The sequence below is a fragment of the Hippocampus bargibanti genome, linkage group LG22, assembly GCF_051943395.1.
Source record: "Hippocampus bargibanti isolate YZ-2025 linkage group LG22, ASM5194339v1, whole genome shotgun sequence".
NCBI lineage: Eukaryota > Metazoa > Chordata > Actinopteri > Syngnathiformes > Syngnathidae > Hippocampus > Hippocampus bargibanti.
In genome coordinates, this window is record NC_142755.1 from 3784157 (window position 1) to 3805739 (window position 21583).

The 21583-nt window shown below is 40.9% G+C and overlaps 3 protein-coding genes across 6 annotated transcripts; 1 reads left to right on the forward strand and 2 right to left on the reverse strand.

Annotated features, from left to right (window-relative positions):
• Window positions 1-262: 262 nt before the first annotated feature.
• Window positions 263-13335, forward strand: LOC148881684 (putative RNA-binding protein 46). 3 transcript variants are annotated; one of them, XM_088988942.1, is made up of 13 exons: window positions 263-300; window positions 2583-2676; window positions 5401-5565; window positions 7344-7429; window positions 9694-9876; window positions 9981-10161; window positions 10258-10414; window positions 10551-10680; window positions 11089-11183; window positions 11357-11726; window positions 11794-11993; window positions 12826-12928; window positions 13025-13335. In XM_088988942.1, the coding sequence occupies exons 5-13, from the start codon at window positions 9720-9722 to the stop codon at window positions 13105-13107; spliced, it is 1476 nt and encodes a 491-aa protein (XP_088845068.1). In that variant the 5' UTR covers window positions 263-300; window positions 2583-2676; window positions 5401-5565; window positions 7344-7429; window positions 9694-9719; the 3' UTR covers window positions 13108-13335. The 3 variants fall into 3 exon arrangements, with proteins under 3 accessions (XP_088845068.1, XP_088845067.1, XP_088845066.1); XM_088988941.1 differs by lacking the exons at window positions 263-300; window positions 2583-2676 and adding an exon at window positions 6833-6936 and having other exon boundaries at window positions 5426-5565; XM_088988940.1 differs by lacking the exons at window positions 263-300; window positions 2583-2676; window positions 5401-5565; window positions 7344-7429 and adding an exon at window positions 9087-9165.
• Window positions 335-8210, reverse strand: tmtc1 (transmembrane O-mannosyltransferase targeting cadherins 1). Its single transcript, XM_088988937.1, has 19 exons — window positions 7789-8210; window positions 7376-7553; window positions 7142-7215; window positions 6877-7053; window positions 6703-6784; window positions 5697-5800; window positions 5395-5584; window positions 5162-5283; window positions 4420-4587; window positions 4239-4352; window positions 4015-4158; window positions 3353-3461; window positions 3059-3161; window positions 2848-2983; window positions 2520-2664; window positions 2222-2359; window positions 1393-1515; window positions 1237-1314; window positions 335-1146 (listed from the first exon to the last, which is right to left on the reverse strand). The coding sequence occupies exons 1-19, from the start codon at window positions 8097-8099 to the stop codon at window positions 1021-1023; spliced, it is 2622 nt and encodes an 873-aa protein (XP_088845063.1). The 5' UTR covers window positions 8100-8210; the 3' UTR covers window positions 335-1020.
• A 735-nt stretch (window positions 13336-14070) lies between the features above and the next one.
• On the reverse strand, window positions 14071-21460 carry ipo8 (importin 8). 2 transcript variants are annotated; one of them, XM_088988801.1, is made up of 25 exons: window positions 21110-21460; window positions 20861-20942; window positions 20593-20749; window positions 20249-20407; window positions 20020-20176; window positions 19846-19935; window positions 19674-19768; window positions 19521-19605; window positions 19317-19451; window positions 19137-19236; window positions 18977-19053; window positions 18769-18885; window positions 17905-17994; window positions 17622-17787; window positions 17375-17535; window positions 17054-17179; window positions 16363-16429; window positions 16091-16216; window positions 15871-15968; window positions 15693-15788; window positions 15397-15617; window positions 15125-15330; window positions 14833-15051; window positions 14551-14680; window positions 14071-14484 (listed from the first exon to the last, which is right to left on the reverse strand). In XM_088988801.1, coding segments are annotated over exons 1-25 (3045 nt in total). In that variant the 5' UTR covers window positions 21194-21460; the 3' UTR covers window positions 14071-14483. The 2 variants fall into 2 exon arrangements, with proteins under 2 accessions (XP_088844927.1, XP_088844926.1); XM_088988800.1 differs by having other exon boundaries at window positions 16354-16429.
• Window positions 21461-21583: the final 123 nt, after the last annotated feature.

Consider the following 21583-nt stretch of genomic DNA (forward strand, 5'->3'; position numbering starts at 1 on the left):
AATTCCTAAAACGTGGCACTTAAAGTCAACAAAACACACACTGATATTTGTGAAACACCCTCCCACCCGAGTAAAAGCCACTTTGTAAAGGGTTAATTCCAAAAATATGCGAATACTTGTCATGAATACATTAGGCTATCTCTCTATTTTGTTTAGTTTTTTTTTTTTTACAGTTTGGTTCATGATCATTGTAGGTGTGCCATCATGTGTCCTGTTATCTCCTACATCAAGGCATGTCCATCAGCTCTCATCAGCTCTGCTCCTCGGGTTAACCAATCAGCGACAAGAACTCACATCCAGGTATGCTTTGTTTATCCATCCATAACCCATACTCACTATTGCACATCCTTCACATGTTGCCAATGTATTTATATTTGTTCTCTATAGTGTTGCGGCTCATAACAGGGTCAATGTTTACTTTCAAGGTCATTTATAACATGATGTGGACATGATATTGATTCGCGATTTAAAAAAGATAACATATTTCAATTTTTAAATCATACAGAGCAAGAAGGGTCTTGTAAAACATCTGGGAAATAATAAAAAGAGGGTATGTCACGGTATATTGAGCGTAAGTGACAAACAAGTCTTCATATGTGTTTGTCAAATCAGCCCAAGCCAAAAACATTTACAATCACATCAGTGATAGCCACAAAATGGATGGATGAATAGATGCAGAACTGAATTTGAACTATCTGACTTCCCATACAATGAATAAATAAAACACAAACGTATACACACATGGACAAAATACTTATGACCCTTCTATTAAAGAGAAAAAATGAAAACAATCGTCACGGAAATTATTACATGTTTTGGTATAGCTTGTATAGAATAGCAATAGTGCCTTGTAATTCCCGAGATATTCTACACTTAAAATGCTTTCAATGTGAACCCCAGCCAGTCTCGAGCTCAAAAAATACTTCACCCCGTTGTACGCCTTCTCCAAATCCCAACCGCCGCGGAGGATTGCGAAGGTCATTTCTGGTCAAGTCCTGTAAAGTCGCATGGAAAAAACAATTACGACGATCCCGTCATCCTCTTCTCGAGCCGATCCAGCTTCTCCAGATTTTCTTTTAGAAGTTTGGAACCAGGGTCGAGACTCAGCGCTTTCTGGTAGTACATCCTAGCTGCTGCATAGTCTCCCTACAGAAACAAAAACAGACCCACTTAGGGTATGATTGATGACATATTTTCACATATAGATGCTCCATTTTGATGGCAATATTTTTATACCTTAATATGTTGAATCCCTCCCATGTTCATCCAGGCTTGTGACTGATCGGGTTTGAGTTCCACAGCCAATGTATAGCTCTAGTGAAGGGAAGCCAGTAAACATCATGGTAAATAATATGACAGATTGACAAAAACGACAAGATAAAGGACAGTAACCTCGAAAGCGAGGTCCAATTGGTTCATCTCCCGTAGCTGGTTCCCTTTGGAGAAATGCAACTCTGCTCTCACTGTGAGATCACTGGGATTCTGCTCTAGGGCGCTGTTCAAAGCTTCCAAAGCCTGAAACAAAACACAATTTCAAAATGGATGACCAGGGCAATACTAAATAAAAAATATATACTATATTTGAGTGAATAGTATGAAAAAAGAAACATACCAATATAATAAATATGCTATAATAATAACTCCCATTCTATGAACTCATTTACTGCCATTCCCGAATTTATTCCTTGAAGAAAGTTAAAATGATGCCAAATTATGTAATTTGATCCATTAGCATGATCATCTTGATCTTGGCTTTACTCCCTGGTGCTTTCTACTATCTTTGTGACTGCTTTATTTCATGTATATAGTATGTTAGCTGCCCATGTTAAGCGCTTTGTTACAGCTTCAGCTGTTGTTAAAGCGCTATATATTGTGCATTGTATTGTATTTTGCACAGCCTCCCCCATTTCAAACTCAGATAAATCCAGACCTATATACCTTAGGAATTAACTTTTTTTTCCAGATGAAAGAAGATAGTATAAGGTTTCTTAAGATGCATTGAATATTGATGTAGTCCTAAAACTCAATATTCTGTGCGTCCTGGAATTCGAGTGACGATGACACATTTTTGCACATTGTGCGCCAGTCAATGAGTTAATGAGGCTCGGAAACCTACAGTGAAACAAGAGACATGCGTTCAGGTTTCGTTTCCGTGGTAACTACTTGAATAGAACCCGACTTCAACCCAGAGCTGAAAAATTGAACATTTGATAGTATGCACCGCTGTATGGTTTCCATGCTTGCTGTAGATGGAAGACAGGAGGCGGTAACATTCAATGCATCTGTTCCCTCTGGAAATGATGCCTCGGGTCATTTTCTCCGCATCTTCTGTCTGGCCGGCCATGGTTAATACCTGAGCCTGATTGCAAACATAAAAAGAAATCAATAAAATGATGCTAATGCGCCTCACAGAAATAGTTTCAGAGAATCGACATAACGGCTAACAGCTAAGCTAGCTTCTTCAACATCTTCCCCTCCGATTTATGGAACTGATATGTGTGGATATCGCGTATGCTAACCAGTGCTAGCCGGATGTCTGTGTTCTCTGGTTGTAGTGTGACGGCTTCTCTGTATACTCGCAGGGCTTCATCGTAGCGCCCGGTGTTGTAATACAGCGCCCCGAGCGGCGCAAGGATCTCCACTTTCCTTGTCACCTGGAGTGCTCTGCAAGTCAAGGTAAAGGATCTTGGTTTTTCTTTAGTTGCATAACACAATGTGTGTTTGCAATAATCCACATGCACCGCGGGACCACTTTAATTGCGCCCCCTCCCCCAGAGAGTGATATTATCATGGCTCTAAAAATAGCATTTCCGGGTTCATTTTCGCTCTTCTGGATCAGTTGTGTACCTTTTATACCAAGACTCTGCCTCTTGATTCAAATTGGAGGAACGAAGAAGGCGTCCCAGGTTGACCATAGCCACATAGTGATCCGGTTTGAGTTGAATCGCCTGCTGATAATGAGCCACTGCCAGCTCCTCCTTTCCTGTGGAAAAAGGAAAAGCTCAATAGGAGGCAAGTGTTTTGAAAGAATGTCCAAAACAAAGCGTGGTGACCTTACCGGTGTCTACCAGAAACACTCCGTAGTTATTATGCAAGTCTGAGTTGTCGGGACAATTCTCGATGCCTTTTAAATACATTTCGTCAGCTTCGGTGTAGCGTTTCTGCAAAACGATGTCCGGGAGACAAGTGGATCGTTTTAGGCTGTCAGCAGTTTATGTACTGCACCAATATGTCGGAGATATGTCGAATCATAAATTGTATTATTTGATATCTGTAATTTCACTGATGACCAATATTAGATAAATAACAACCGTTTTTTGTGTATATATTTTTGAAACAAAGTAAAATTTACCTGGTCAGCGTAAAGTGATGCTAAACTGGAATAAGCATCTGCAAAATGTGGACCATAGCTAATGGAGTCCTTCAGCAGTACCTCTGCCTCTCTCTCCTTGCCCTGTGACCTAGTTAAAAAAAAACATATTTGTCACATTTATGATCATAATAAATACAATGCAATCAATGAAAAGGTTTCTTTAGCCGTCATCTATACTTCTTTAAAGGTGTTGGATATTTCGCTGCCAGCACAATTTTAGTTCGCTGACGAAGCTTTTCGGATGAGGAGCGAAATGTCCGACACCTTCAAAGAAGTAAAGATGACGGCTGAAGAAACCTTTTCATCGATGGACCAATCCTGTATGATTGAACGCTGAAACAAGCGTAATACAATACAATACAATACAATACATTACATATTGGTTTATATAGCGCTTTAACAACAGCTTAACTGGAATAAAGCGCTTAAAATGGACAGATATCATATACAGGAAGTAAAGCAGTCAGAAAGATAGTAGAAGGCACCACAGAGTGAAACCAAAATAAAGCTGATCATGCTGATAGGGTCAAATTTCATCATTTGGCGTAATTTTGACTTTCTTTACGAATTAATAGCAAACAAAACGGCCGCACAACTTCAAATTTGCACGTGCTTTTCGTGTGTGTCTATGTGTGACTGACTTGAGGAGATTCCCCAGGTTGAAAAGTGCGCGATTATGTTGAGGATTGATATCCAGCGCTCTCCTATAGTAGCGCTCGGCCTCCTCCGGGCGGTGGGTCAGAGTGCCGAGATTGTTCATGGCGCTGGGGTGGCGTGGGTACAACCTGAAAATGTTTTTAGGATCAGATTTGTGGGTTTTTTTCCCCTTATAAATCCTTGTTAAGCCAAAGAGTTGGAATCACACCTGAGGGCGACGCTGTAATGGTAAACGGCTTCTTGGTGACGAGCGCTATCCTTCAGGAAGTTAGCGTAGTTATAGTGGACTTTGGCGTTGTGAGGCAGGGTCCAGATACCGGAACTGAAACGAAAGCTAACCGTTCACAACCACAAACTCAACTTGGGATAATTTCCAGTGTCATTTTCACCTGAAAAGAGCCTCTCTGGAAAGCCAGACTTTGTTCTGTTGCACCGTTTTCCAGGAGAACAGTAGTAGCACCAAAAGCATTGAGGCACTAAGGACCGTGGTACCGAAACGACCCGCCAACGAAAGGAGGCGACTCAGGCCGTGAACCACCAGGATACAATAACCCATGCTGCGAGAGGAGAGAAATTAATCAGAGGAGGAAGAGGCTGAAAAAAAAAATCCAAAAGTAGTTCAAAAGAAATCCAAGATGGCGACCGAGTAGGCATCCGTTGTGTCACATTTGTTTTTTGTTGTTGTTTTGACTTCAAGATGGCACCGTGAGAGTGGATGCTATCTATAATAATAATAATAATCCATTTCATTTCTAAGCGCCTTTCAAAACTCTCAAGGTCACTTGACAGTCATGCGATCAGTTTTTTTCTGTTAGCTAGCGAGCTAGCTTTCTATCTATTTGAGTTATTTCCGGGTTGAGGGAACGCTGGCGCTTGTGGCTGCCGCTTCTCACCCACGGAAAAACTTATCTTGTGACTGTAAAGTGACCTTGAGAGTTTTGAAAGGTGCTTAGAAATGAAATGTATTATTATTATTATTTTATTTTTTTTCGACTTCTTCCTTTCTTCTTCCTCTCATAACTTTTCTCCTGTAAAATGTACATTTATCCACTACGAGACTAGTAAAGGCTAATCCAATCAAATCAGAGAATTAGTTTTATAATCAAATAGGAAGAACGCAGAGGTACTCACCTTGGCATGTAAAGAACCCTTTCGGCCACAACAAATCCCACCCTGAAAAAAAGGTTACTCGCAGGAATGAAAGGAAACACCAGAAACAGTAGCCCCATCAACACCTCTTTATGTTTTTCTCTCTGGAAAAAAAGGCAATAATGTCAAAAAGCCGTCACCCATGTGCTGAAAACAAATATAGTGGTAGTGAAATACTAGCGGCGGAATAAAAAAATGTGCAAATATATCTTGACCTTCAGTGACCGGACGCAATGGAGACAGAGGGCGGCCATGATCGCGGCCAGAAGAGCGGTGGCCATGTTGCGGATGTCGCTCGGTGACTCCACGAGGGGGATGCTACCCACTTGCCAGTCGTAGCACAGCACGGCGGGGGCCAGCAGCAACCAGGCGTTGAAGTAGAGCAGGTAAGAGTAGGTCAAAATTCTGTCGACGTGGGAATGAATGAATGAATGAATGAATGGGGAGTGTAATAATAATCGTCATAAATAATCGTTGAGTAAAAGGATATCAAATCTGACGTCTGTGTACAACTGACCTGGTTAGGAAGTAAGGCGCAAAGGATGCGGGATTGTCTTGTTCAGAGAAAAGAGGCATCGAACCTCCCATTAACCAAAGTCTGACTGATACAATGGCCAATACCTGAAAATAAATACATAAATAAATAGATAGATAAATAAATAAATACAAAACTAAATACATAGATCAATAAATACATAGATCAATGAATACATAAAGAAATCATAAATACATAAATAAATAACTACAGGAAAATAAATAAATACAGATAGAATGATAAATTGATAAATAAATAAACGGATGAATAAATACATAAATAAATATATATATATAAATATATATATATATATATATATATATATATATATATAAATCATGAATACATACATAAATTGATAAATAAATACATGAATGAATATATAAATAAATCAAAAATACATAAATAAATACATAGATACAAATATACATAAATAAATAGATAAATGAATAAAACAATAGATACATAGATAAATAAATAAATACCTAAATAGATATATAAATAGATAAGTAGATAAATAAATAGATACATAAATGCACAAATAAATCATAAATAAATGCATAAATAGATCATAAATAAATACATGCATAGATAAATGAAAAAATAGATCCTAAATAAATACAGTAAAGTCTCGTTATATCGATATTCAAGGGAGTCTGAAAAAATATCGATATAACCGGGACTATCGATATATCCGACCCTGTTTGCATGTAATTTTCTCCGTGCGTGCATAGAAATAGTATCGATATAACCGGGACTATCGATATATCCGATATCGATATAACGAGACTTTACTGTACATGCATAGATAAATCATAAATAAATAAATAAATAAATACATGCATAGATAAATCATAAATAAAAAAAAATATAAATACACACATAAATAAATAAATAAATAAAAATAAAAAAAATAAAAAAATAAATAAAATGACATGACATGATCCACTTGAAAATGGTAAGAAATGTTTAACATAAAAATACTCACATAGCTCGAGATAACACAGGCCCGTTTGATGAACGGAGTCCAGATGTGGAGAAGTTGTCTCACGCCAGATCCAGAACGATGACTTTTAAAGGGACATATTGGATTTGTATTTTTTTTGTTTTTTAAACAGGCAAGTGATTCTGTAGAACGCAAAGCAAAATCCTTTACGCTTACCCAAAGAGAGGCTTGGCGCAGAGCACAAGGGCATCGTAAAAGACGCAAACCCCGAACACGGTAATGCCCGTTTCCTTCACCAGCATGGCGCAAGTGCCCAGTAGCAAACTGATAAGCAGAAACCCCGCCGACACCGTCGAGGGCGTCGAGTGCTCGGACGCGTTCACGCCGACGCTCCTGAGTGGAGGAGAAATTATGGGGTTTTGGGTGTCACTGTCTTGCTCAACGGCATCATTTTAGTTAGGATGCTTTGAATTGACATTACCTTATATAGGACAGAAATGCAAGCAAAAATAGCAGACAAGCTAATAGATCAGCCCTTCCCACGATTCCCGATACCTACAAAATAAACCGCCAGTTATTTCAAAACAATCTACAACTTCTACGCCGAAGATACCGTTTAACTCTCCACAGACCACAATAACACTGCCCCATTTTTTTCCCGGCTACAACTTCTAATTTGACAGGTCATCGCAATTGATCGACGTCATGAACTCACGGCCTCGGTGTGGACAGGGTGGACGGCAAACAGGACGGATGTGACGAAAGCCAGGTGGGACTCTTCAAACACACACCGTTCACACGTGTGCATCAGCATGCAAGTTACAGCACAGTGCAAACACACGTTGACCATGTGGAAGTAAAGTGGCGTCATGCCGCCCAGAAGGATATTCAACCTGATGGAGACAGAGAAACGGAAGTATACAGTAAAATGTCATTTTTTATCTTATTTTACGACCAGACGAAATGAAAATAACGATAAGTGGTTGTGACGTGTGAGGGAGATAACGGCATCGCTGCTATGACGTCACACCGAGCGCCGTTTCACGAAATTGCGGATATACTGCAAACAGTTACCACAATCTCAAAATAAATGTTAATGTCACAGTCAAATTGGCACGGTGAACATACTTAAATGTAAGAATGCAAAACGGTCTGTAGGACTTGTGGCTCGAATTGTCCGACATCTTCTTGCCCCAAAAATCGTTTGCGAAGATATTCCGGAGACTGGAGCTCGGTCGAACGTCTGGATTGTTGATAATCGCCCAAACGTCGTCGTGCACCAACTCCCCGTGGATCGAATTGCTGTAACATAACACACACAGTGTGATCAAAGCGGCGCAGCGGCTCGCAGTCCAGCGACTCGCGGTCCATCCCGTCGGTTGCCGGACGGAGTTCGGTGGATGCTGCGGGAGGTTTCGCTCTTTTTCCGGGGATGTCATGTCAGCCCTGGTTTCTCCAAAGGCGCGCGTGGGCAGCAAATGAATGTGTGGGCACGAAAAGATTCGTCCATTCCGCTCAGCAAGGAGTGTCCGTAAGCTATGAGAATTTAAAGCGCACAGTTCGTCGTATTGTGATACCTTCATGTAAAATCGGATAAAAGCGAGATTGTTCCGTACGGGATGCTGAAAAGTATTGAAACATAATTGAGTCGACTATATGACTGATATTTGTATAATAAATTAATTTCAAAACCAATGGAAAGGCATATACTACAGTAAAAATTAATTGATGTGCAAAAAATTTACAAAACTATTACAATATACGAGTTTGAAATATGGTCGGGAAGGGCACATCATCACGAAAGACCCTCCTGCAGACGCATGCGCAAAAGGTTATTCACGAATTCCTGAGTAGATGTAAACACGGTTTTGGAGAAAATAACATGATGAAATGGTTAATTTGGTGAATATTGTTGAGCGATTAAACTTATGCACGCGCGGGTTCAATTATTAATACATATGTGACAATGGTATGGATCGAAAGGAGCAAACTGAAATATAATAAGCATCCCCTAATCAAAAATATTGTACTGTCACTCAGAGATCAGTGCTCGGGTCGAACTTTAAACGCTGCATATCAATTACAACTCTACAGCAGTGACAATTATATTCATCTCATAACAACTATGAACAATGAAAAATGTCAATGGACATAGAGAAATAATCATTTAACATAAAAGTATAAACAAAAAAACAATTTTAGAGTGTTAAAACCACCCCAATCGCCGGATAACCTGGATAAATTCCACATTAAAAATAATATTTAATATTTGGAGAACAAATGTAAAATCTACGGTCTTGCCTCATCACACGACGTTCTGATTGGCTGAGAGCACCTAAACTTAATGTCCATCAAATTTCGGCACAGTTCATTGGTTCACAATAACAAGTGGCCTGTTCACATATTAACAGTTAAACTCGGAGATTGCACTGTGGTTTACGGGAGTTTGAATTACGTTCATAATACTATAAAATAGTACACATTTAATGGCGGAAAATGAAAGTGGTAAGTATTTGTTGTATTTTTCACAATTATAGTGTAGAAACCTGTATTCAAAAGAGCCATTAGCATTAAGACTAGCATAGTTTAACCGCCGTATGTCATGTCCAATGCACCTAGAGCTGTTATCATCGGCGTGTTCAACATTTTGATCGCTAGCATTTTTGTCACAAAAATTAGCCACAGCTAATTTATTTTCTATTTTTTCGTAGTTTATACGTTATTCACCAAAGTTGGACGTTATTTTAATAGTGAATTAGCAGGTATTACGTCGGTATAACCCCCGAAAAAAGACCAGATTTTTATTTCAGACGAACGCGAGATAGATCGATAGCATATTAATTAAATATTTACCTGTCATAAAAGTTAAAATGTCAATTAAGAATATGTAAATGTAATGCTAATCGAAAGCCATTTCATTTAATTCAAAACTGGGGTTAATATTGTTTTCCAGTACAATAGTTTGACCCTTCTAGTGACCCTCAACATTTCTTCACTTCAATGACAACTAGTTACAAAAATTATATTTTCCAGGCTGTGACCAAGAATGGGCAAAATACATGGCAGCATCATCAGGGGAGGTCGTTCCCCTGAAGGGTGCAAAAGAGTTCAGAAGGTCATTGTCCATTCAGTTGGCCTTGGTGGCTCTTATGGACAAGACGGGATATGATATTCTGCAGGAGAATGGTCAGCGGAAGTATGGTGGACCGCCACCAAGTGAGTGGTGATGACAAACATGTTCTGAGCGCCATGTTGGCATTTTTACTTTGAATTCTTCCTCACTCAACAAATTGAAAAGTTGACAAAAACTCTACCTGCAGACTGGGAGGGTCCAGCGCCATACATTGAATGTGAGATATTTGTGGGAAACATCCCAAAAGACCTTTATGAAGATGAGCTTGTCCCACTGTTCGAGACAGCTGGAACCATCTACGAGCTGAGGCTAATGATGGAGTTTACCGGAGACAACCGTGGCTACGCCTTTGTCATGTACACCAAAAGGTAACATTGAATCTAGAACTTGATAAAGCTCCGACCTGCGGAAAATTGACATATTTAGTGGGATGATATTTATGACTGTGATGATTGTGCTTCCAGGGAGGAGGCCCTAATAGCGATCCAGATGCTGAACAAATATGAGGTTCGTCCAGGGAAGTTTCTCGGCGTGTGCGCCACTCTGAATAATTGCCGCCTCTTCCTGGGCTGCATTCCCAAAGACAAGAGTAAGGAGGAGATCACGGAGGAGGTCAAGAAGGTAATAATTAAAGGTCTAATTAAAATCGACATTGCAATGTATGTGTATTATGTATTTAATATTTGTCATCGTGCTAGTACCGTGCAGTCTACATTTTTATGTTGTAAATCTGATATTCGTCGCATTGACCTCCTAGGTGACAGAAGGTCTTCGGGGTGTCACCGTGTGTTCAAGCTCCTCAGACGGCAGCAAAAATCGAGGGTTCGCCTTTTTGGAGTATGAGACACACAAGGCGGCCGCATTGGCCCGCAAGGAGTTAATTGCGAGTAAGTTTTATACTCGGCGAGTTATCTGAGCTTGAAATGGGGGCGGCAGTACAAAATACAATATAATACAATACATATTGATTTAAATAGTGCTTTAACAACAACTGAAGCTGTAACAAAGCGCTAACATGGACAAAAGGTTAATGCTGCCTCCTTGTGGAAGTGAAAAAACATTGCCAGAGGTCTGACCGGTGCTTTATCGGAACCCCCGCAAGAAAAAAAAACAAAACCGAACAAATTCGGGAATGGCGCTCCACGTCACACTTCTAATTCCAAAATAAATTCAGGAATGGCCGCGAATCAGTTAATGCTAACTGTGACAAGCTGTCAAATTTATACCATTTGCTTTAATTGTCGCTAATTGCATTTGTCAACGTTCCTGACTTGACTATCTTCTTATAATCACAGTAAGGCACCTCTGGGGCCAAGCCCACTGGGTGAATTGGGCCAAGCCGGACAAACACGGGAAGCGAGCAAACACGCAACACGTCACGGTTGCACACGTAAGTGAAGTCTTGATAGTTAAAATCGAAACAAATTGATTCGTCAGTGGACGAACGGAGATTTTAGTCTTGGCGTGGCATGCCAAATCCGTGTGAATTGTATTCAGAAAAGCAAGATTGTTTTTGAATACCACAGTCATTCTTTTATTCTGAAATTCCGGCGTCCTTCTCAGGTGCGTAACCTTTCACCGACCACCACGGAGGAAACTCTACAACACGAGTGCGAGCGTTTCAAAGCAGGCGCGGTGATCCGAGTGAAGAAATTGACCACCCACGCCTTCCTTCACTTTGGACTCCACAAGGACGCCGTCGCCGTCACCGACGACATGAATGGCACCACCATTGATGGTAGCGTAGTGGAGGTGAGCCTGGTGAAGCCTCCCGCCGAAGAGGCGGGCAGGAGATCCCGTTTGAAAGGCTCCCAGGGAAGCAAGACGGGAAGAGGAGCCAAGGAGATGATTGCCCTTCACTGCGGAGGCGTGAATGAATCATCTGCTCTTCAATCCATGAACACTTACTCCCAATGGAAACCCCAGTGTGCAGGTAAATAGCAACTCGATTTCAATCCCTTCCAATCAAGCTTCAGCGCTGTCATTCTGTTCGCGTTCAGGAAATCCCGACAAGGCCGTGTTCCCGCTTTTTCCCGGCACCCCGTTGTACCGCACCAGCCTGCTGCTCCTCCAACCCGATCAGATCACATCGGCTGTCAGCCTCTTGGAAGTATATTGCTGCGTGCGAAACTGGCCTCCACCACGTTACCAGCTCTTTTCTTTGCTGAGTCAGGATGGGACCCTGATGCTTGTCTACAAGGTGATGATGATGATAATAATACATTTCATTTGTAAGCGCCTTGCAAAACTCTCAAGGTCACTTTACAGTAGCTGGATACATTTTTCTGTGGGTGAGGAAGTAACTCAGATCAAAAGCTAGCCAGCTAACTAATAGAAAGCTAGCCAGTGAGCGAGACCGCTGATAGATAGACCGCTAACAGCTAGCTAATAGATAGAGATAATAATAGTACATTTCATATTAAGCGCCTTTCAAAGCTCTCAAGGACACTTTACAGTCACAGACAAGCATAGGTACTATAATAAATAAAATACACTCACAAATAGAAACAGATAGCAAATAGATAGCTAGGTAGGTAGCTTGATAGCTAGCTCAACTGTCATAATTTATGATGTAACAGGAACCCTAACCATGAATTGTTTTCAAAGTTTACTCACTTTTAATTTGATGCTACTCACGAAAATGTCATTCTCTTGAATTCACTTCCACATAGTTCCACGTGTTTGTAAGATTTTATTAACAGTGAAATTGCAGCTCAATGTCACTTTGTATGCTTTTTATTTTGCTTCTCCAGCCATGGAAAAGATGGCGTCAAATTCCAAAGAATCCCACCCAAACAAACAATCCAATTTGTGAACGTGATCTCGTTACCAATGATGCTATTGTCTGCCGTTTAAAATTGATGTTTTTAAATGAATGACGAAAGGGGAAAAAATCTGGATGATAACCACGGCACTGTTGTAAATGGGGTGGATTTGATTTCAGCAGCTAACTGCACATCACGTTTGAGCAATTCCAAACTGAAATATCCACCCAACGTTGAATTGAAATAGCAATGTATGTGCGCGTGTAGGTGGTGATGCCACTCACACAACAATTCTTCATCCCGGATAAGTTATGCGTGCAGCTGGATGAAGCAAAAGAGCTTGCCGCGCAAAACACTCTGTGGAATCTCGGTATTCACAAACACACGCCGATCATAATGAGAATAATTATCTCAATGTATTCACTGTTTCCCCCCCACATCAATTCTTTGTCCTCCTCGCTAACAGACCCATCGTTTGCGAGTGATTCATCCAGGAGCCCATCACCGATGCGATCTGACACCGCATCCAGTCCTGATATGCTACGCTAGGACGTTCGCCGCTTCTCTTGACCCAGCTTCTCCGCCTGTACACACACCTGAGTCCTCCATGTAGGGGGGGGGGGGGCAGTGTGACGCCGGTGTAGTTCTTGTTCCGCGATGGATTCAGGCATGTTCAAAGGGGGGTCCATTTTACTCTGAGGTCCAGTATGTAACCATGTTACACCAACTTGTTCTCGGTGCTTTGTTTTTGATGTGGTCCAGAGAAATATGAAATAAACCACGGAAATATGAAATAAAAGTTATTTAAAGTAAATTAAAAAATACCTGTAGTTGTTTAATTGTCTCGGTATGTGTCAATGTCATCCATCAGTAAGGCGAGACCCCAACAATACTGTAATACTCCATTGTTTGTAAATTGTGACGACCCCTTTTGTTGAGTGTGGCAGTGGTTGGATCCAATCAGTCGGTGAAAAAGACGACCAATCTGAGAGGAGCTGACGGAGATGGCCTCCCAAGGACCAGCTCGCACGGGTTAACATGCAGATTCTTCAAAAACAGGTGGGCGAATGAACCCTATGCTATTTTAATATACAGGTACAGTCGCCCCCATTTCAAGCTCAGATAACTCCAGAACCATATAACTTAGGAATTAACTTTTTTTTCTGATGAAAGAAGAGAGTCTAAGGTTTCGAATACTGAATCGAATGTAGTCCTAAATGTATGTATGTAGTCCTAAAACTCAATATTCTGCGGGTCCTGCTATTTGAGTGAAAATGACAAAAACCCTGGCACAGGAGTGGACACGTTTTTGCACATCGTCTGGCAGTGAATAAGTTAAAAATAGAAAAAATAACTTGTATTTTTTAACTAAGAAACACGAATATTAAAATTTTGAAAATATTTTGAAATATTAAATATTTTTCAAGATTCATCACACCCCTTTTTTATTCACTTAATGTCATTTTTAGACCGTGTCCCATTGAAATAATCGCACATTGAGCAACAAAGGCAATCTGTGAAATATGATTTTATAAACAAAACAAGAAAATTCGAGCCACTCTTTCATTTCTTGACACTTTGACAAAAATCTTTATAATCCAAATTTGCTACAGCAACAATAACAGGAGATTATATTACACAAACGCGGAATTGTTTGTTTTATTCTTTTAGAACCACGCAGGCGAACATAGGAGTTCACTAACAGTAAGAATTATTACTTTTTTTTTTTGGGGGGGGGGTGAAATGTCAGTCATAAATACAGCCTGTCCCGATTCATACTTTTGTGGGGACTGTATGAATTGCACAATGTTCAAAATAACAGAAAAGCCATCGCATACAGAATGTACAGCAAACGTCTGAAATCATTGTAACGAACTCTGGCCTCCGTATCCTCTTCTTTAGAATCTCCAGCACCTCATTAGAACTCTAGAAAAGAAGAAATCTACTGTTGTCGCTCATTCTAGTCTGCGTTAAAATAGCAAAGTCCCTTACCATTGGCCCTTTGCGGCTGTGCTCCTCCTCTGCTGTGAGATGCTGTAAATCTCTTGTAACTGTGATTTCTGGTCATCGCTCAGGGGTGCAGTCAAACACTGGTACCACGCCCTATCTGTATTCTGAACCCCTGAGACAGAACATCAACACAGCGGGGGCGTTGATGATTGGGAGTGTCATAGAAAGACAACAAATGTCTATGTTCAGTTTATGGATGTTGGTGCTTGTGCTCGATCGAGCCTTTGTTCGCAGTTATCCGCGCGAATATCTCTTGACACTTACTGAGCAGGGCAGATGCAAAAAATTGATATTCATCTTCTCCGTTGTCATAGTCGAGGGGTGTGCTGTATTCTTTCAGAGGCGTCCCTTCGAAGCAATCGTCATCATCCCAGTCGTCATCGTCGTCATCACTCTCATCTTCCAGTCCCATCGGCACGCCGGTTTGCTGCTGCGTCATACCGCATTTTTCATACACCTCGTCCTCATCGCTGGGAATCTCCTCTGCCGATGAACAACAACATAGTATGGATGCTATATGAGGACTTCATTCTTTTTTGGTGAATAAAGTACTTACCGTTTTGATCTTCAACCAAAGTTCTCGTGTTGGCCAACAGGTCAGGTTTGTGGAGATGACGGGAAGCAGAAAGATGCTTGAGACCCAAAAAGAGGAGTAGGACAGAGGGAAGGATTTGTGTGGCGACCCCCTCAAGCGCCGCCGGACGCCTCGGAAGCTCCATCAAGACAGTCAAACCAATGATGCACATCTTCCGATCGTGGATCCTACGAAAGGAATCCAAGATGGTGAGCTTATCCGATTTAAGATCATAAAGCGTTTACAATTCTCACCCAAGGAAAAATTCCGTGTCGTTCATCCACTGGTTGATAAAATGGGCGGTGATGGTTTGCGGGTTTTGGGAAAAGTGCGCATTGTCCAAAGTGTGCATGAGAACAGCCGGGCTGTAGTAAAGCGCGGCGATGGCCACTTCCAAGCACATGATCCGAAGCTTGTTGGACTTGACGCCACGCGTCAAACGCTCCAGCGCCGCTTCCACAAATAAAGGGATGCACTGCGATTGGGAGACATAAACCGCACACATGCGTCTACCTCTCAGCCATTTATTCTTATCTCCATCTCCAACTACCTGGTCAATCCCTCTGCCTTTGCACTGGAGTATGATCACCTCTAACAATTTAGCAGCGTGACACTCTGCTTCTTCACCGGAATCTGTGCTAAGCACCTACGACAAGAGGAATCATTACAACTCGCCAACCGGTCAGTCTGAAAATTTAGGGACGTTTAAAAGAAGAAGAAAAAAATACCATTTTACACATGTTGTAAATAATCTCCACGTTCTTGGGGTTGGATAGAAACACATCTGTATCCACGGTGACGTAGTTATGCAAAAGGGGCATCATATCTGTAACACATAACAGTATTATTCATTTGTATTCAAATTTCCCAGATGATCCTAAATCATTTCTAAAATAACGTTGATGACAACTTGACATATGTAAGCGTAGGCAAATTTTCTTGACCAACCGGTGAAGTAGTCAAAGCAGTCATTCTGAAAGACCTCATACAAGACGCTCAGCAACTGCCACATCTGCGGCGAGATGGTCTGGCATGTCAGTCCAAATGCCAGGGACAGAATCTCCTCGTAGAACTCTGTGAACCCACAAGATAAGCTAAAAAAAATATGGATTGGGAACCTTCTACTGAAATATCATTAATGTGACTCATCTTTTTTACATGTATTGGCATTTTAGAAAAAAGACAAAATAAATGCATCTGAATAGACGCACCTGCCATACCTATGATGGGTTTTTGCAAAACCAGGCCAATCACTTGCAAACAGATATCTTCCAGTTGTTGTGTGATCTGATAAAAAAAAAATACATAGTTAACCCATTTACGTCATTTTTAAATGCATTAATGTTGTTTCTTGCCACATTAATTATATATAAATATATATGGTTATATTATTGTTAATTATATACTCTGTTTTGATTTTATTGTGATTTTTTAAAATGAATTTATCTGGGTTCATATGAACACGCTCGGCGTAAATAAGTTAATCTGAATCAGAAAGCCTTAATAATAATAATAATAATAATAATACATACATACATAGCTAGACAGCTCATAGATAGCCAGCTAGTGAATAGATATTTTGAACAGAACTCCCCCTCGCCGCGCTTTCTTTCGATCCAGACGGCAAGATCTCCGGCGCCACGGCAACGGATTTGCAATTTACAGCAGCAAAATTGAAGTATTACATTTGCAAAAAAATAATGTAATGACAAAAGACTGAAATGTACAATTGCACAAAAATATTCATAAAAAGAACTGTACATAGTGCAAAGTATAAAAATAAGTATACTTGATATATATAACTGTATTGACTCCACAAATAGTTCCCCATGGAACCATCCTAGGTCCTCTTCCATTCATCTCCTATGACATTTTCATCATACATGTGAGTGCTGAGCAAGGGTTATAAACCTCCTTGTGGTCCTCCATGACCGTTAGAATGGTGTCGATGGTGCTCAGAAGCCCGAGCGCAATGACCGTCTTGTCCTCGTTCTCCTCATATTCCTCGCTCTGAAGAACCCTGTTGAAAATCTCTGCCTGCCAAATGAAGCAAGCAATGAGTCATGACACTTTCCTCTAAAAATATTGATTTTAACTCATTTACTGCCATTCACAAATTTATTTGAGAAGTGAAAATAGGACCTAGAGCACCATTCCTGAATTTGTACGTTTTTTTTGGGTGCCGTTAAAGCACTGGCCAGACATCTGGCAGCGAATGTGTTAATAACCTACCAAGTTCCGTGTCATGTCAACGGCGATGACGGCGACTTCTTCATTGTACTCGCAGATCATCTTCTGGATGACGTTAGTCAAATCATCGTTCTCCGTCTCCTTGACCACGTGGAGCAGCTGTTGCATGACGGCTCGGATGTGCGGCCTGATGTAAAGCTTCGCTACACGCCCACAAAAAATAACAATAAGATCCACGACGGCTTCAAGATAACTCGATTCGCTCCATTCCAACGCACATTGTACGTACCCTCTTCCTGATTGCTGACCAACATTTGTAAAGCAATGGCTGCCTCCACTTTTACTGGCATCTCGTTGTCATCAACCAGGTCCTTCTTCACTAACTCCACCGCGTTCCTCAACGCCACTGCATTGTGGAAGCGCAGCTGACTGAAGCAGTGGAGGACCCAGCACGACTGAGGGAAAAAAAACCCACAAATGATAAGTAATATTATACCCAAGCACTGTCAAATTTATTATAACTATTTCTACAAACACTCATATTATGATTGGATAATTCATTTTTCACTTACCCGAGCTCGCAAGTAACCTAATCGAGAGTCCAGCAAAGGGAAGACATAGTTTTGCAGCATCGACTCCATCTGCTCCATGTAAATACGCTTCTGTGGAAAGCCCAAAAAAATAATAATAATAAAAAGAATAATATCAGGAACAATTTTATTCAATGCCATTCTAAAACCCTGTAATTTTCATTCAAAATTGCATGAGCCACAGAATATTGACTTTTAGGACTACCTAAACATTCAATTCAACGTAAAAAAAAACCTTAGACTCTTAAATGTCATCAGAAAAAAATAGTTAATTCCTAAGTTATATGGGTTTGGAGTTATATGAGCTTGAAATGGGGGCGGCTGTACAAAATACAGTACATATTAATTTATATGAATGACTCTGTGTCTTTGTGTTGGGTTGAGTGACCGCTGGCGCGTGTGGCTGCCGCTGCTCACCCGCAGATAAAAATATGATGTGACTGTTAAGTGTCCTTGAGAGTTTTGAAAGGCGCTTATTAATGAAATCCCACCTCAAAACCCATCTGTTTAAAATTGCATTCATGGTCTAGTTCTATCAGCTATTTTATTATTTAACATTTTATTTATGGTTTTATTGTTTTGTGCTTTATTGTAAAGTGTCCTTCTGAAAGGCGCTTGAAATTAAATGTATTATTATTATAAATGTATTACTATTATATATCGCTGGAGCTGTAACAAAGCACTAAATGAACAAAAGGCAAATGCCGCCCCCTTCGTGGAAGGCGAATACCATTGCCAGAGGTCTGACCAGCACTTTATCTACACACAAATGAGTTTAAAAAAAATGATTACGTGAGCATTTCTTATTTGGTCACTTGAAGATGAAGGCGATTTTCTGCTTCGTACCTTAAGGAGGAGCTCGGCCAGCACGCCTATACAGTGCAGGGCGCCATCTTTCCTTCTGTGATCCGACATGGGATCCGTCAGAATCTGGTGGCAGAACTCCATCATTTGAGGCAGAACCTTTAAAGTGGAATAAGTACAAACAAGGGGGTCGAATCATCTTTTTTTTTCCCCCTGTCAATCCTGTCGCGAATGGTTTTGTTCTCATCACCTCCTTTCTCTTTCGTGCAGCGTTGCACAAAAGGCTCTGGGCGGCGGTGGCCGGAAGTGCGTGATCGTCGTACAGGTCTGTAGATGTTTAATAATTTGTTTTTATTGTATAAAAAAAAAATAATATCAATCATCGAGATATTTGAGTTCAAAGTACACACAAAATTTCATGCGAATGTACTCAAACGGGTCCTCCTGCCATAGCCTCTCATCCTCATCTTTGTAACACATGAGCGGGAAGATCACCTCTTGGCAGATAGCCTGAAAAAGAACCAAAAGCGCAATTTATTGCCAAACTAAAACTTCTGAAAGCTGAACCAAGTACGAAATGTCAACCCCACCTGCATGTGAGGTTTCATCTGCTTCCACGTCATAGAATGGCAAAGTCCCTGGTTGAGATAGTCCAGACACTGCTGGAGAACGCGGGGGGTCACGTATTGCTTCTGTCTGTGTTGATCCACCACCTTTAACAGGACCTGGACCAGATAGCAGAAATAAACGTCGCAAAAAAATAAAAATAAATACATTCAGTTTCCCACACTGACTTGCTGTAAGCCAACCGCGTAGGTCTTCAAGAAAAAATCAGCAAATTCAAAGTATTCCTTGGTGACGTTGCCCGGGCTTCCATATCTGAGGGGGACGACAACCATATTGACATTCATCTATTGAAATATCGCAAAAGTGGGTCGCACGCTCACCGCTTGAAAAGCCTCGTAATGATGCGCAATGCCCATTTCTTGCATTTCCACCATGATAAGTCGGGACGATCGTCCTCATCCAGCTCCAAAGTCTCCTGTCGAATTAAGTGAAAAGGGACATTTTGGAGTGGTGGACGCTCAAAAAAATGGTGGGGAGGGGCATGTCACTTACAACAGGAACATCACGATCCATTATAGCCCGAAAAATTTCCATCCATTGAGTCATCACCGTCGTGGTGATGAGCTGCAGAGGAAGCGAGTACTGCCGATATAAAAGTAGAAGCAACTTCAATCACGGCACGTTGAATTAAAAACTAACAATTATTTGAGTTGGGCAAAAGCATACCTGTACAAGAGAATGAAAAATTTTAAGAATCTGTTTCTGAATCAAAACCGAGAAAATGGTGGCGTCATTCAAAAGCTGGATGATGAGCTGCTGAATCCGCGGAAGAAATATTTGCATGGCCGCCAGTAACGGCTCCCTTTCTTCCGCTTTCCGGTACCTGACGCGCAAACACGTTTGTCATTAAAAAAAAAAGACTAGAAAGGCGCAAAGTTAAAATCGGTTGACTCACTCGTAGGTTTTGACGAGCTGGTAAAGAGCCAGCAGGCTACCGTACCAACCGGCGCTGTTGTTGGACTGCAAGTATAAGCTCAACTTATCCACGATGGCGGTCCAGCGTCCCGGGAAGTCATGTTTGATGATCGTTCGAAGACAAATCGTCAGCTGGGCGCTAGTGAACGATAAAGTTAGTCAAGTTTGAATTGTCATTTGATTCAATACAAATATTACAGTGAAATAGTTTCTGTTTCAACGCCATTAGCCACTATAGGCAAAAAAATGGAGGCATTGAGAATTCTGAAAAGCAAACCATTTAAAATGGAGCCGTTTGAAAAGATTCCTAGTTGCATATAGTACCGTATCGTCTCCGGACAACCGATGATGCCCTCCACAATGTGATTTCTGATCTGCTGCCGATCGTTTTCGTGAATATTGAAAGGGAAAACAGCTTTTCCCAAAGATGGCTCCCTGTCCTGCCAATACTGGCCAATCATGTTCTTCAAATAGATCGCCGCTGCGGATATGCACACATAAACATTGGGAGGGGGTCGGGGGGGTGTTGTCAAAAATGATCAATAACCATTTATATATATTTTTAAATCTGCACAATATCTTAACACCATACCTGCCTGTCGAACTGGAAACTCCACCTGCTCTGATATAATGATCTGAAGCAAAGTCGGTGCAAAGTTGATGATTTTGTAGGACTGAAAAACACCAAAACAGGGTCGAAGCTAAGCAAACTTAAAACGGACACATTAGTTAATGAAAGACTACCACTGTACACCTTTTATATTCAAGTTTATGCAAATCATTTCAAACAATGTCCTCTCTGATAATTACATTTTGGATGCTCTTCAGCAGTGACACCCACCTGATTGAGTTCATCTTCTGCCGCTCTTCTCAAATTCGGATCGATAGTCCCTCTCAGAGCTTGAATTATCCGATTGGGATCCATCACTTCATACCCTTTAATATATTACATGCAAAAACCATGAACTCTACTACGCTTAATTGTCAAGGCCGTTGAACGTCGCCTAAAGCCGTGAGTGAATTTGACACTTTGGAAAAAAAACGAAAGCAACATCGATTTTAAAAAATCAACATGACGACGTTCACTTTTAATCAAAACGGAAACGGATTTATAGAATAACTGATATCGTAGCGTTTTCAAATTCCACCAAGCTTTGAAAACTAAACACTGCCGGTAAGCAGCGATTGGAGGACGTAAACTACAAACAAACCCTTTACGGTATTTTTACGGCACTACATTCATCGGTGGCTGCGGAGCTCTGCTGCCCTCTTGCGTGTTGGGGTGGTATTGACACGTGCTTTGAAATTTACAGTT